At 50.4% G+C, this 12,064-nt stretch overlaps 1 protein-coding gene across 1 annotated transcript; it reads left to right on the top strand.

The window, feature by feature from the left end:
• The first annotated feature begins 1,511 nt into the window (after positions 1 to 1,511).
• LOC118213821 (BTB/POZ domain-containing protein KCTD4-like) lies at positions 1,512 to 4,490 on the top strand. Its single transcript, XM_035393000.1, has one exon. The coding sequence runs from the start codon at positions 1,681 to 1,683 to the stop codon at positions 2,455 to 2,457; it is 777 nt and encodes a 258-aa protein (XP_035248891.1). The 5' UTR covers positions 1,512 to 1,680; the 3' UTR covers positions 2,458 to 4,490.
• The last annotated feature ends 7,574 nt before the right edge of the window (positions 4,491 to 12,064 follow it).

Below are 12,064 nucleotides of genomic sequence, written 5' to 3'. Positions count from 1 at the left end.
CTGTAGGAGCACACACACACACACACAAGTGCACACAGACAGTGGTAACTGTGTATAAACACATGGCTGTCGCTCCCCCTCCAGCGCTTCATTAGCCCGGCTCCTTCCCCATCCTCTCTCTCCTCTTGCTCCTCTCGCTCGTCCCCAGCTGAGCGTCGAGCTCATCAGCGGGAGCGGCGTTAATTACTCCCGTGAAGCAGCCCTGAGCGCGGGAACGAGCGGAGAGAGAGGAGAGGAGATGAGAGGGTGAGCGAGGGGACGAGGGGAGAGAGAGGAGAGGAGAGGGTGAGCGTAGGGATGAGGGGAGAGAGAGGAGAGGAGAGGAGAGGGTGAGCGTGGGGACGAGGGGAGAGAGAGGAGAGGAGAGGGTGAGCATGGGGACGAGGGGAGAGAGAGGAGAGGAGAGGGTGAGCGCGGGGATGAGGGGAGAGAGAGGAGAGGAGAGGGTGAGCGTGGGGATGAGGGGAGAGAGAGGAGAGAGAGGAGAGGGTGAGCGTGGGGACGAGGGGAGAGAGAGGAGAGGGTGAGCGTGGGGACGAGGGGAGAGAGAGGAGAGGAGAGGGTGAGCGTGGGGATGAGGGGAGAGAGAGGAGAGGAGAGGGTGAGCGTGGGGATGAGGGGAGAGAGAGGAGAGGAGAGGGTGAGCGAGGGGATGAGGGGAGAGAGAGGAGAGGAGATGAGAGGGTGAGCGTGGGGACGAGGGGAGAGAGAGGAGAGGAGAGGAGAGGGTGAGCGTAGGGATGAGGGGAGAGAGAGGAGAGGAGAGGGTGAGCGTGGGGATGAGGGGAGAGAGAAGAGAGGAGAGGGTGAGCGTGGGGATGAGGGGAGAGAGAAGAGAGGAGAGGGTGAGCGTGGGGATGAGGGGAGAGAGAGGAGAGGAGAGGAGAGGGTGAACGTAGGGATGAGGGGAGAGAGAGGAGAGGAGAGGAGAGGGTGAGCGTGGGGATGAGGGGAGAGAGAAGAGAGGAGAGGGTGAGCGTGGGGACGAGGGGAGAGAGAGGAGAGGAGAGGAGAGGGTGAGCGTGGGGATGAGGGGAGAGAGAGGAGAGGAGAGGGTGAGCAAAGGGACGAGGGAAGAGAGAGGAAAGGCTGAGCACAGGGATGAGGGGAGAGAGAGGAGAGGAGAGGGTGAGCGTGGGGACGAGGGGAGAGAGGAGAGGAGAGGGTGAGCGTGGGGATGAGGCGAGAGAGAGGAGAGGAGAGGGTGAGCGTGGGGATGAGGGGAGAGAGAGGAGAGAGAGGAGAGGTGATTAAATCCTGCTTTTGGAGTGGAGGTTGAATGAGAGGCTCCTCCTCCTGGTGAAGCCCCCCCTCCCTCCCCCTCCCTCCCCCTCTCTCGATGGAGAGACGCTGAAACGCTCCAAGCTGCTGGCAGTCTTCGCAACGCTCTCTCTTGGATGCCCGCTCCTCTCCTCCACGGCGCTCCCTCTCTCTCTCTCGCTCCTCTCCTCCCTGGCGCTCCCTCTCTCTCTCTCGCTCCTCTCCTCCACGGTGCTCCCTCTCTCTCTCTCTCTCTCTCTCGCTCCTCTCCTCCACGGCGCTCTCTCTCTCTCTCTCGCTCCTCTCCTCCCTGGCGCTCCCTCTCTCTCGCTCGCTCCTCTCCTCCACGGCGCTCTCTCTCTCTCTTTCTCTCTCGCGGGTGAGGCACAGATTCCAGGGGTCAGGGCGGTGGGGCGCGGTATGGAATGGAACCTGAGCAGGATGGACAGTGAGCTGAGACAGATAAACCCGGACCTGCTGCAGCCCAGCAAGAGCTTCAAGAAGCTGTCGTCGGGCACCGTGGCGCTGAACGTGGGGGGGTACCTGTATGCCGCGCAGCGCCAGACGCTGGTGCGCCACCCCGGCTCGCTGCTGGAGGAGCTGGCCAGCGGGAAGAAGCCCGTCCAGCACGTGGACGCCGCGGGAAACATCTTCATCGACCGCGACGGCCCCGTGTTCCGCCACGTCCTCAACTTCCTGCGCCTGGGCGAGCTGGTGCTGCCCGAGGACTTCAGGGAGGCGGAGCTGCTGCGGCGGGAGGCGGAGTTCTACCGGCTGGCGGACCTGGCGCAGGCGGCGCGGGAGTGGGAGCGGCGGAGGCGCGCCCGGCAGGAGCCCGCCTTCCTGGAGGTCACCGAAAACCACGAGCGCTCGCAGGGCCTGCGGCTGTACTGCAGCGACGCCACCTTCATCGAAAAGGTGAAGGCCCGCCTGGTGCAGGTGTCCAAGAGCCGGCTGGACGGCTTCCCCGAGGAGTTCGAGGTCTCGTCCAACGTCATCCAGTTCCGCCACTTCATCAAGTCGGAGATGGGCTCGCGGCTGGTGCTGAAGGAGGACAACACCTTCGTGTGCACGCTGGAGAGCCTGAAGCTGGAGACCGTGCTGCTGGCGCTGAGGGGGGGGTATCGCCTGCTGACCAGCCTGGACAGCAACCGCGGCTCGGTGGTGCAGTGCGAGTCGCTGCACTTCGTCAAGTGAGAGGACGCTTTCCGGAGTCTGGCCACGCCCCCCCACCCCCCCACCGCACCCTCCCCCCCACGCCCGCCGCGGCCCGCCAAGAGGGCCCTCCTTTCTCTTCAAGCAAAGCACACCTTTCTATTCACTGCTCCTTTTTTTAATCGTTATTCAACAAGCCGGTACGGTATAATCAAGTGCCGCCGTACGCGTGAAATATTGAGCGCTGTGTGTTCGTTTCCGCTGTGTTTGGAGTTTGTGCACCGCTCTGTCACAGCCGAGCTGCTTCCAGCACTTCCAGAATGTGCTTTAGCGCAACAGGCTGCTGAGCGGCTCAGATTTATAGCCACATAAACGCTGCCATCGAGCCTCCTCTGCATCCTAATCAAGCAAAAGGAATCTGTGCAGCGTCCAGTCACACATCATCACAACAGCACGCCAGACGCCCGACGCCGGCGGAGCAGGAGCAGCGTACGTCTCGCCTGTTATTTATAAAGCTGCAGAACACACGTGTGCCGAGCCAGATGGCATGTGAAAGGTGTAAGTGGGGATTAAAAAGGTTACGTTTTTAATAATGCATGCGTTAAAGTGAATTATTAAACTTGAAGCCATCTTGTGATTTGTACCTGATTTGTATGTGACCTATGGCGTGTTGTTATGATCTGTGATTGGGCTGTTCCATGAAATAAAAGCGACAAGCACCGGCCATTTCTGCCGCATTTGTTTTGATCTGACATAAAGTCTGCAGCTGTAGGCGATGTTTGAGAATGTGTAGCTGCCTGTTAGCGACGTGATGCTGTTGAGCCTGTAAAACTGCTTTCACAACAGCTGTGAATCCCACCATATCTGTGCGCCTGTCAATCGCCTGCTGAAATAACAGAGCTGGGCTTTCTCAATGGAAGCACATTCAATCAGAGCGTGCGCTTTGTCAGAAGGTTCGTCAGAAGGTTTGTCAGACGGTTCATCAGACGGTTCGTCAGACGGTTCGTCAGAAGGTTCGTCAGACGGTTCGTCAGAAGGTTCGTCAGACGGTTCGTGAGAAACGGGCTGAATTGCAGCCGCGGACGCTGCTGTTGTTTACACTGCGCCGGTTTCTGTCCACAAGGGAACCGTGCAGTCCTGGCAGAGAGCAGCCCTGCAGGGCAGGAATCATTCTGAAAATACAGCAGCGTGTGAAATTTAGAGAAAGATCTTTAGAGAAGATGACCCTTTTGTCGTCTCTGTATTGAAATTTGGATTTCCTGCATTCATGGCACACTGAGAGCTGCCCTTCTGGAAGCCCAGTGCTTTTCCCATATCAACTTGCATAATCAATGGATTTACTAACATAACCTATGTTACAGTATCTAATCAGGTTGTTATCCACTTGAGGCAGTTCAGAGGACTCAATGATGATGATAATGTGACAGTGACTGTGCCAGATGTACACCTGTACCATACACCTGTACCATATGTGCTAGTGAATACACCTGTACCATACACCTGTACCATATGTGCCAGTGCATTCACCTGTACCATATGTGTAAGTGGGTACACCGGTACCATATGTGTAAGTGGGTACACCGGTACCATACACCTATACCATATGCTTTCCTTAGTGACAGTGATATTGGCTTCAGTGGAGTCTTGCTTGTGAACTCAGGAGACTTGTGAAAGATGAAAGCTAAGGCTCTTTTGCTATGGCACAACACCTCCATCCTTCATTGATATTACTGTAAAAAATAATGTCAGTTGAGCCGTGCCTTTTTCATACCAATTTCAGTAATGTTACATATACATAGCGCATACTGGACATTCTCCCATTTCATTTAGAAGGCATATGAATTTTCCAGTTTACTACTCAAAATGCACTACTATCCATGTGCTTATTTATTGTGCATTGAATTCCTACAGTATGTATTTGTTTGTTTTTGGTGTTTTTTTCTGTTTCTCTCTTAATGGTGGTCAGATTTTATTTACATTTATTTGTAAAAAGAAGGACTCAAGTGGATTGAATTACTTTGCCATTCATGTGTATAAATCTTTATTGTGAATTAAATTACAACAGTGTACATCCCCTTGTTTGGTTTTGCTGGGTTATTTTCTGATTCTCTAAGATTTTCTGAGTTTTAATTTTTATTCTTAAAGGTCCAGGGAAACGGATTCAAATTGTCATTATATTCCCCAGAAGAGACAACTGATTGTCTTCTTGATATTCCTTTCAAGTTTTTAACCCAATTATAACCATTAAATTGTAATAAACACTATTAAATTATTGTGAACTGTCCAGCAGACAAGGACAGGATGGGTGTGCATCCTGCGCTCGTTAACATTCATATCTGCAAGACATGTCATATGTGAAGCATTCCTCATCGCTAGCTAGATTATAGTCAGATAGAGCAGTAACCTTACACTACCAGACAAAATGAAAAAAGCAACATTAACTAGGCTTTACCATCGTATAGTTAAACCTGAAGATCATTCAGTGTGTAATAACGTTGTAACGCTGAGCTACTATGCACTAACAGTAGACTCCATAGCAGTCACAAACTCCAGACATTACACCTGAATAAAGCTGATTCCACATGTCTAAGCTTGAAAGCTATTTAATTGTTGCTAGCTAACAGTAGGCCTACTTATGAATCCACCATGAAAATGCCCGTGGGCTCCAGATTTAAAACCCAGTTCTTGCAGGTCTGTTCATTTTTCTGAATGAAAAAAGCGTATTGCTCTCTCCGCATCCAGAGAAGGGGCAATGCTTAGGCATTTCCAACTTAGCTTGTCTTACCCACACAAAAATGGCAAGATCACCATTTACATATTACATGTAGAAAGGATTTTACTAGACTTTAGGTTTCTGTTACATAACTAACACCCAGTTAACCCTGGCCACTGAGAACCTGGCATTTATCCAAGGGAGAAAGCAAGTCAATTTTGGCACAGGCTTTTATATGTTTTTCTTTTTTTTTTGCAAGAATCATTTTGAAATATTTCTCGGCCGTCAGTGAATGCAAAAAAGTATAAAAACACATCAGCAAAGAACTCACAGATTTCAGTTTCCCGGACCTTTAACTGCTCTGTTCGGTTTTGTTAGTCCTCAGCCATCCAGTGAAAGGAGAAAAGTGCTCGTGATGACATTTCAATCACTTTGAGAACATTTAGATGGTTCGAACATTTCCATTGCGGCATGTGTGTGAAAGGACTGCAAAACAAACCCTCTTACCACCAACGCACTACTCTCAGAAGACCACAGGGTTGTATTAAAGGTTTATGAAAGAGCTTATTTGTGTTATCAACACATAAAGTGAAATTTTCAAATAAAGTGAAATTTATTTTTAATGTTACAAATGTAGAAATGAGGATAGTTGGCTATGGCATGAAAGCATTTCTACATTCAGAAGGTAAAATTGTTGTTCTCGGTGATCAGACTAGTCAAAATTCTCAATGATTGGAAAAGTAAGTGGATCAGGTGCCTACAGCAGAAATACACGTATTTAAAACCAACATTACACAGTTAATAAAATCAGCGGATAAATCGAGGCTCTGATGGAAGCATTTGCTCTTTTTTACCTGCACTTTTATTCAGGGTGTGATTTTGGATTAAAATGTATTGTTCTAGGTGTCAGAATCCAATCTTACATGCAGAATGTGAACAGCACTTATAAAATCGCATTCATCCATTCATCACAGATAAAATGATTCATGTTGAGCCAAATGTCTCTTCACCTAGCCTCACTTTTAATTAGGTTAGTAAATGACAACATATTAAAACAAATCCAAATCAGAGCTTGCTAAAAAAAAAAAACACACATCGGAATAAAAATAAGATAAACTCTTAAACTCTTACTCTTAAATAAGTTAAACTCTTCTTTTCAGCAGCCTGAGCTCGATGCGGCACAGATTCTCGTTAAGGTACAGATGCACCTACCTACTAATGAGCAGGCAGAGGCTCCACGCGCAGGAAAACCATCTGTTTGGGCTATATCTGTCGCCCGTTTGTGCGCAGTGACGTGAATCACGCTGAAGGATCGTGCCTCTGTCGGGTGGGGGGGGGGGTGGGGGGTCTGGGGGGGGAGGCATGCCCAAATACAGCCGCGCTCGGGGGAGACTTCAAACCTCCGCGTCTCCTTTTTAATTGCCGATAAGCCCCATTCATTTTTGATGAGGAAGCGGCAGGACTGATGAGGCCCGGAGTCTGAGTGACGTGCAGACCTGAGGGCAGCGGGGGACCGTCAGCTCACCGGCAGGAGACATCCACAAACCCACCCGTCTGCGTCCCCAAACCCACCCGTCTGCGTCCACAAACCCGCCCGTCTGCGTCTGCGTCCACAAACCCACCCGTCTGCATCCACAAACCAGCCCGTCTGCGTCTGCGTCCACAAACCCACCCGTCTGCGTCCACAAACCCGCCCGTCTGCGTCCCCAAACCCGCCCGTCTGCGTCCCCAAACCCGTCCGTCTGCGTCCACAAACCAGCCCGTCTGCGTCCACAAACCCACCCGTCTGCGTCCCCAAACCCGCCCGTCTGCGTCCCCAAACCCGCCCGTCTGCGTCCACAAACCAGCCCGTCTGCGTCCACAAACCCGCCCGTCTGCGTCCACAAACCCGCCCGTCTGCGTCTGCGTCCACAAACCCGCCCGTCTGCGTCCCCAAACCCACCCGTCTGCGTCCCCAAACCCGCCCGTCTGCGTCCCCAAACCCGCCCGTCTGCGTCCACAAACCCGCCCGTCTGCGTCCACAAACCCGCCCGTCTGCGTCCACGAACCCGCGCATCCTTCTCACATCCGTCTGTTGCCAGGCAAACCGCCGTCTTGCGCCACGCTGAATGCTCTGCCAGGTTTTCTCCCTTCCATACAGTACGATGGCTCGTGTTTCTCTGGACATTCACAAGCACAGCCTGCAATCTTGCTTTCCCCCGCAAGCTTTCTCAGAAGTGTGAGAGAGGCGACACCAGGAAGGGGCGGTGGAAAGCATTAGCTGCTGATGAAAAAGAGAAGCCAAAAGGCGGGGGAAGAAAATGCAGGTATCAATATTTGTAAAAGTTCAGAGCGATTATGTTTTCATACATCGGTGTATTTATATACCATAATCGCTATTTTTTTTTATCTGGATAGCATTTGTACACTGCATCGCAATAAAAATATTGACAGCATATTAGAAAGATGTGATTTGGATAAAATCCCATCCCTGCACAATTACAGCACAGTTTTTTGAGGGCCCCTGTCAGTTAGGGCCCTTGGAAACATCCTGACCCCCCCATACGGTGCCCCTGGCTGCCTTGTGGGATAGCCTGCACTCTCTGAACTGACGGGGAAGATGCAGAGAAAGCGACAGCCACACCGTTCTGACTGTCAGACGGGAAGGAGAGCATCAGAGAGACGAGTGAGAGGGGGGAAGGGAGCCAGAGTCAGCTGGGTCTACATCCTGACGTCTTTCAGATTGGTGCATACAAGCCATGACTTGTGAGCCGTGAATGACAGGATTTTTAGCCAAGATACACTGACTGAGCTGTGATAAACACAACTGACTGAGCTGTGATAAACACAACTGACTGAGCTGTGAAACCAGCTGATCGCAAGCTAACACTGACTCTGGGATTACACTGACTCTGGGATTACACTGACTCTGGGACTGCACTGACTCTGAGACTACACTGACTCTGTGACTGCACTGACTCTGTGACTGCACTGACTCTGGGACTGCACTGACTCTGGGACTACACTGACTCTGAGACTACACTGACTCTGGGACTACACTGACTCTGGGACTGCACTGACTCTGGGACTGCACTGACTCTGAGACTACACTGACTCTGTGACTGCACTGACTCTGGGACTGCACTGACTGGGACCACACTGACTCTGGGACTGCACTGACTCTGGGACTACACTGACTCTGGGACTGCACTGACTCTGGGACTGCACTGACTCTGAGACTACACTGACTCTGGGACTGCACTGACTCTGGGTCTGCACTGACTCTGGGACTACACTGACTCTGTGACTGCACTGACTCTGGGACTGCACTGACTCTGGGACTGCACTGACTCTGGGACTGCACTGACTGGGACCACACTGACTCTGGGACTACACTGACTCTGGGACTGCACTGACTGTGGGACTGCACTGACTCTGGGTCTGCACTGTAAAACTGCCCCGTGATGAAACTGACTGGGAGCTAAAGCACACTGTATTGACCCCACTCACTGGCACTGGCCTGGCTAAATCAGCCCCACACCGGCACTGGCCTGGCTAAATCAGCCCCACACTTAAAATTAAGTTAATTTTGCACAGCTGAAAATGGGGGATTCAAAACAAAAACAACTGTTTCTGTAAAATGGTAACGCATACATGCACGTAAATACCATGAAATCAAGGTTGATTGTTTGTACTTTTGTCTCATTCATATTTTGATCTCAAATACAAATGCTTTAAGCAATAGCAAAAATGACAAATTTCACTCTACTGCGATTTTGGAGGGCACTGTAGTGACCTTCTAGATAAAAAAAAGACATGTCATGTGATAAAGGATCTGCAAGGACCTTCTGATAATAAAGCTTTTGTGTATCTCAGTGAAATTGGATTTATGAATCCATCTTGCTTACTGCTTCCAGCACAAACAGATTTTGCTGAAAAATGTCTGATCCTCTATATGACCTTTAAACTTCATATCCAGGAAACCCCGCGGTACAAGAACTTCTATATAGTCTGAAAAAACATCACATTTTAATACAAGAAAAACTGCTAATGTGACGGCATGCATTTGATTAACAATTCGTACATTTTTTAACCAAAAGCAACACCACATCATTGGGTGCAGTCCAATATTGCAGCTGAAGCTCCTGTGTGATGCCAGCGATGCTAAGTGTGCTTTCTGGTTATGCTCAGTGCGGCACCCACAGAATTAAACCCGCTGATTATGGGTTCCAGCGCGGTGCGGGGCGACGGCAGGCGGCTCTCAGGGTTAACAGCAGAATGAAACGCAGAGGCTTTCAGGGTGGGAACGCCGGCACACAAAAGCTCAGGAAAGATTTGCACAAAGAAAGAGGACCCAGAGCGCTCATTAAGCAATTTCACAGCAGACTCTGATTAATGGTCCTTACGTTTCGAGCAATCAGCACCCAAAGGCAAAGTGGCTTTCAAATATTCAGTGTGAACTCGCTATTGTGGGGACAAGATAAAACATGCAGCTTTAAGGAGAAAACACTCTAAAATCAAAAATCAGGCTGGAGCAGGAGCAGGGGCAGGAGCAGGAGCAGGAGCAGGAGCAGGAGCAGGAGCCAGAGCAGGGGCAGGAGCCGGAGCAGGAGCAGGAGCAGGAGCAGGAGCAGGAGCCAGAGCAGGGCAGGAGCCGGAGCAGGAGCAGGAGCAGGAGCAGAAGCTGGAGCAGGAGCAGGAGCAGGAGCAGGAGCAGAAGCAGGAGCAGGGACAGGAACCAGAGCAGGAGCAGAAGCAGGAGCAGCGACAGGAACCAGAGCAGGAGCAGGAGCAGGAGCCGGAGCAGCAGCAGGAGCAGGAGCAGGAGTAAGAGCCAGAGCCAGAGCAGGAGCATGAGCAGGAGCAGGAGCAGGAGCAGGAGCAGGAGCTTACTCATTCCTGCGAGATCAAGCGCTTCCCTGCCTCCAGAACATCTGGGCTCAGTGTCTGTCTCTTATGAGCCAATCAGTCTCCCTTCTACTGTAGGACTGAGTGTTTTACATTATACTTCTCTGTTTTTCACAGCAGCACTACCCGCTCACACCTGCGTGGATAGTGCACTATCAGGGTTAGGAGCCTACTAGCTGCTCACGCCTGCGTGGATAGTGCACTATAAGGGTTAGGAGCCTACTAGCAGCTTACACCTGAGTGGATAGTGTACTATCAGGGTTAGGGGCCTGCATGCAGGGTGCAGAGTAACCGGGAGGGTGTTGGGCTTGTAATCCAAAGGCCGTGGGTTTGATTCTCAGGCTGGGTATTTCAGTAGCACCTGGACTTGAGCAGAGTCCTTAATCTGAATGGTTTTATACATGCATACAGCTGTATAAATGAATATTACGTAAAAACTCTCATTTTGCTCTGCTCTGCTAAATGCCCAAAATGTAAGGGAGGGCGTGGCAGGGGAACATGCTCACCCCTGTGTGAGCGGACATGTTTCCCACACTACAAAAAGCCCCTTCCTTGTGGCTGCAAAAGGAGCTCAAGCATTTATCCAGGGTTAATCCTGGATTAATCCTGGGTTAAAAGCCATTCTGATGAAGATCTGTCGCTTTCATCCAAAACCTGCCCTGTACTGGCACATTGGAGTACCCGCAGGCCTGTGAAGGTTTTGAGAAAATGGTGGTTAAAAACTCTACGCTTTCTTCTCTGTGCTTTCATCTGTGAAGTATGCCCACTGATCATTGTGGACAGGTTTTCTCTGAAGATAAATGAATGCCAAAAATATCTTGACATCTCCAAGCAATACCTGTCACACTATTAAAAATGATGATTCCATGCTGTGTGTGCTATAAAGGCCATTTACTGCTACTGCCGCTGCCACAACAACATTCAGCAAAAATCCTATTATATTTGTTCAAAAGTGTGCATCATAGAATGCTTCTCAGCGTTAGACTGAACTCAGGCCCTCCGTTCGGTAGATCGATGGCCTAACGTGTCTACGTGCTCCGCATTTGAAAAGCCACAAAGTGACCATGAACAGCAGTAGCTGTCAGATGGCTAAATGGACAGGTTTGGCGTCTGGTTACTATAAGTAAGGACGCACACTGCCGCTGAATTATAGGCCTCAGTGCCAAATGTTCTGTCAGCAGACTTGTGAGCCTGAACCCCTCAGATCAGTACCCCCACCTCTCCAGCTCCTAACTGGATACCATCACGAAGAGGCCCAGATACACCAAAGCAGAACTGCATTGTGGGATATGGTATTAGCAAAGAACCGCATCACAGGGTGCTAACACCAGAGCACATACTGCTAACATACTGCATCAGTTCCTCGGTCTGCTCATGCAAAAGGTCAGTTTAGCAAAGCAACAGCTTATTATAACTGCATTAAAGCCAGCTCAGGATCAGGGTCATCATAACTGCATTAAAGCCAGTACAGGTTCAGGGTTATCATAACTGCATTAAAACTTGCACAAGATCAGGGTCATCATAACTGCATTAAAACTTGCACAGGATCAGGGTTATCATAATTATGAAGAGCCTTTCTCCCAGTTCATGTATTAAAGTGGATCCTGTGCAAGAAATCCTGTTCCAGAAACAGCACTTTATCCAAAAATATTTGTATGGTTGGGCCGGTATCGAGGTAGGTAGGCCTGAAAAACCTAGGTGGGTTTACATAATTGGGTTTGGTGGTTCAGCCAAGCTGAATGGGTTAGGGATAGGGTTAGGGTTAGAGGCAGGGTGCTGAATGGGTTAGGGATAGGGTTAGGGTTAGGGGCAGGGTGCTGAATGGGTTAGGGATAGGGTTAGGGTTAGGGGCAGGGTGCTGAATGGGTTAGGGATAGGGTTATGGTTAGGCTTAGGGGCAGGGTTATGAGGCCTTGGCCCACATGGGCTCATCCCTACACCTGTGATGTAAAAGGTTATTCACAAACAGAACGGTAAATTCCACCTACATTAGAACAGCGGCCAAGATCTGAGCCTCAGACCGGAGAATGGCTCAGCATGCTGAGAACT

The sequence above is a fragment of the Anguilla anguilla genome, chromosome 15 (assembly GCF_013347855.1).
Source record: "Anguilla anguilla isolate fAngAng1 chromosome 15, fAngAng1.pri, whole genome shotgun sequence".
Lineage (NCBI taxonomy): Eukaryota > Metazoa > Chordata > Actinopteri > Anguilliformes > Anguillidae > Anguilla > Anguilla anguilla.
This window is presented reverse-complemented; position numbering and strand designations above follow the sequence as displayed.

What these genes read in the sequence shown, in the direction of transcription:
- LOC118213821 (XM_035393000.1), top strand. Translation starts at nt 1,681, where the DNA reads ATGGAATGGAACCTGAGCAGGATGGACAGTGAGCTGAGACAGATAAAC.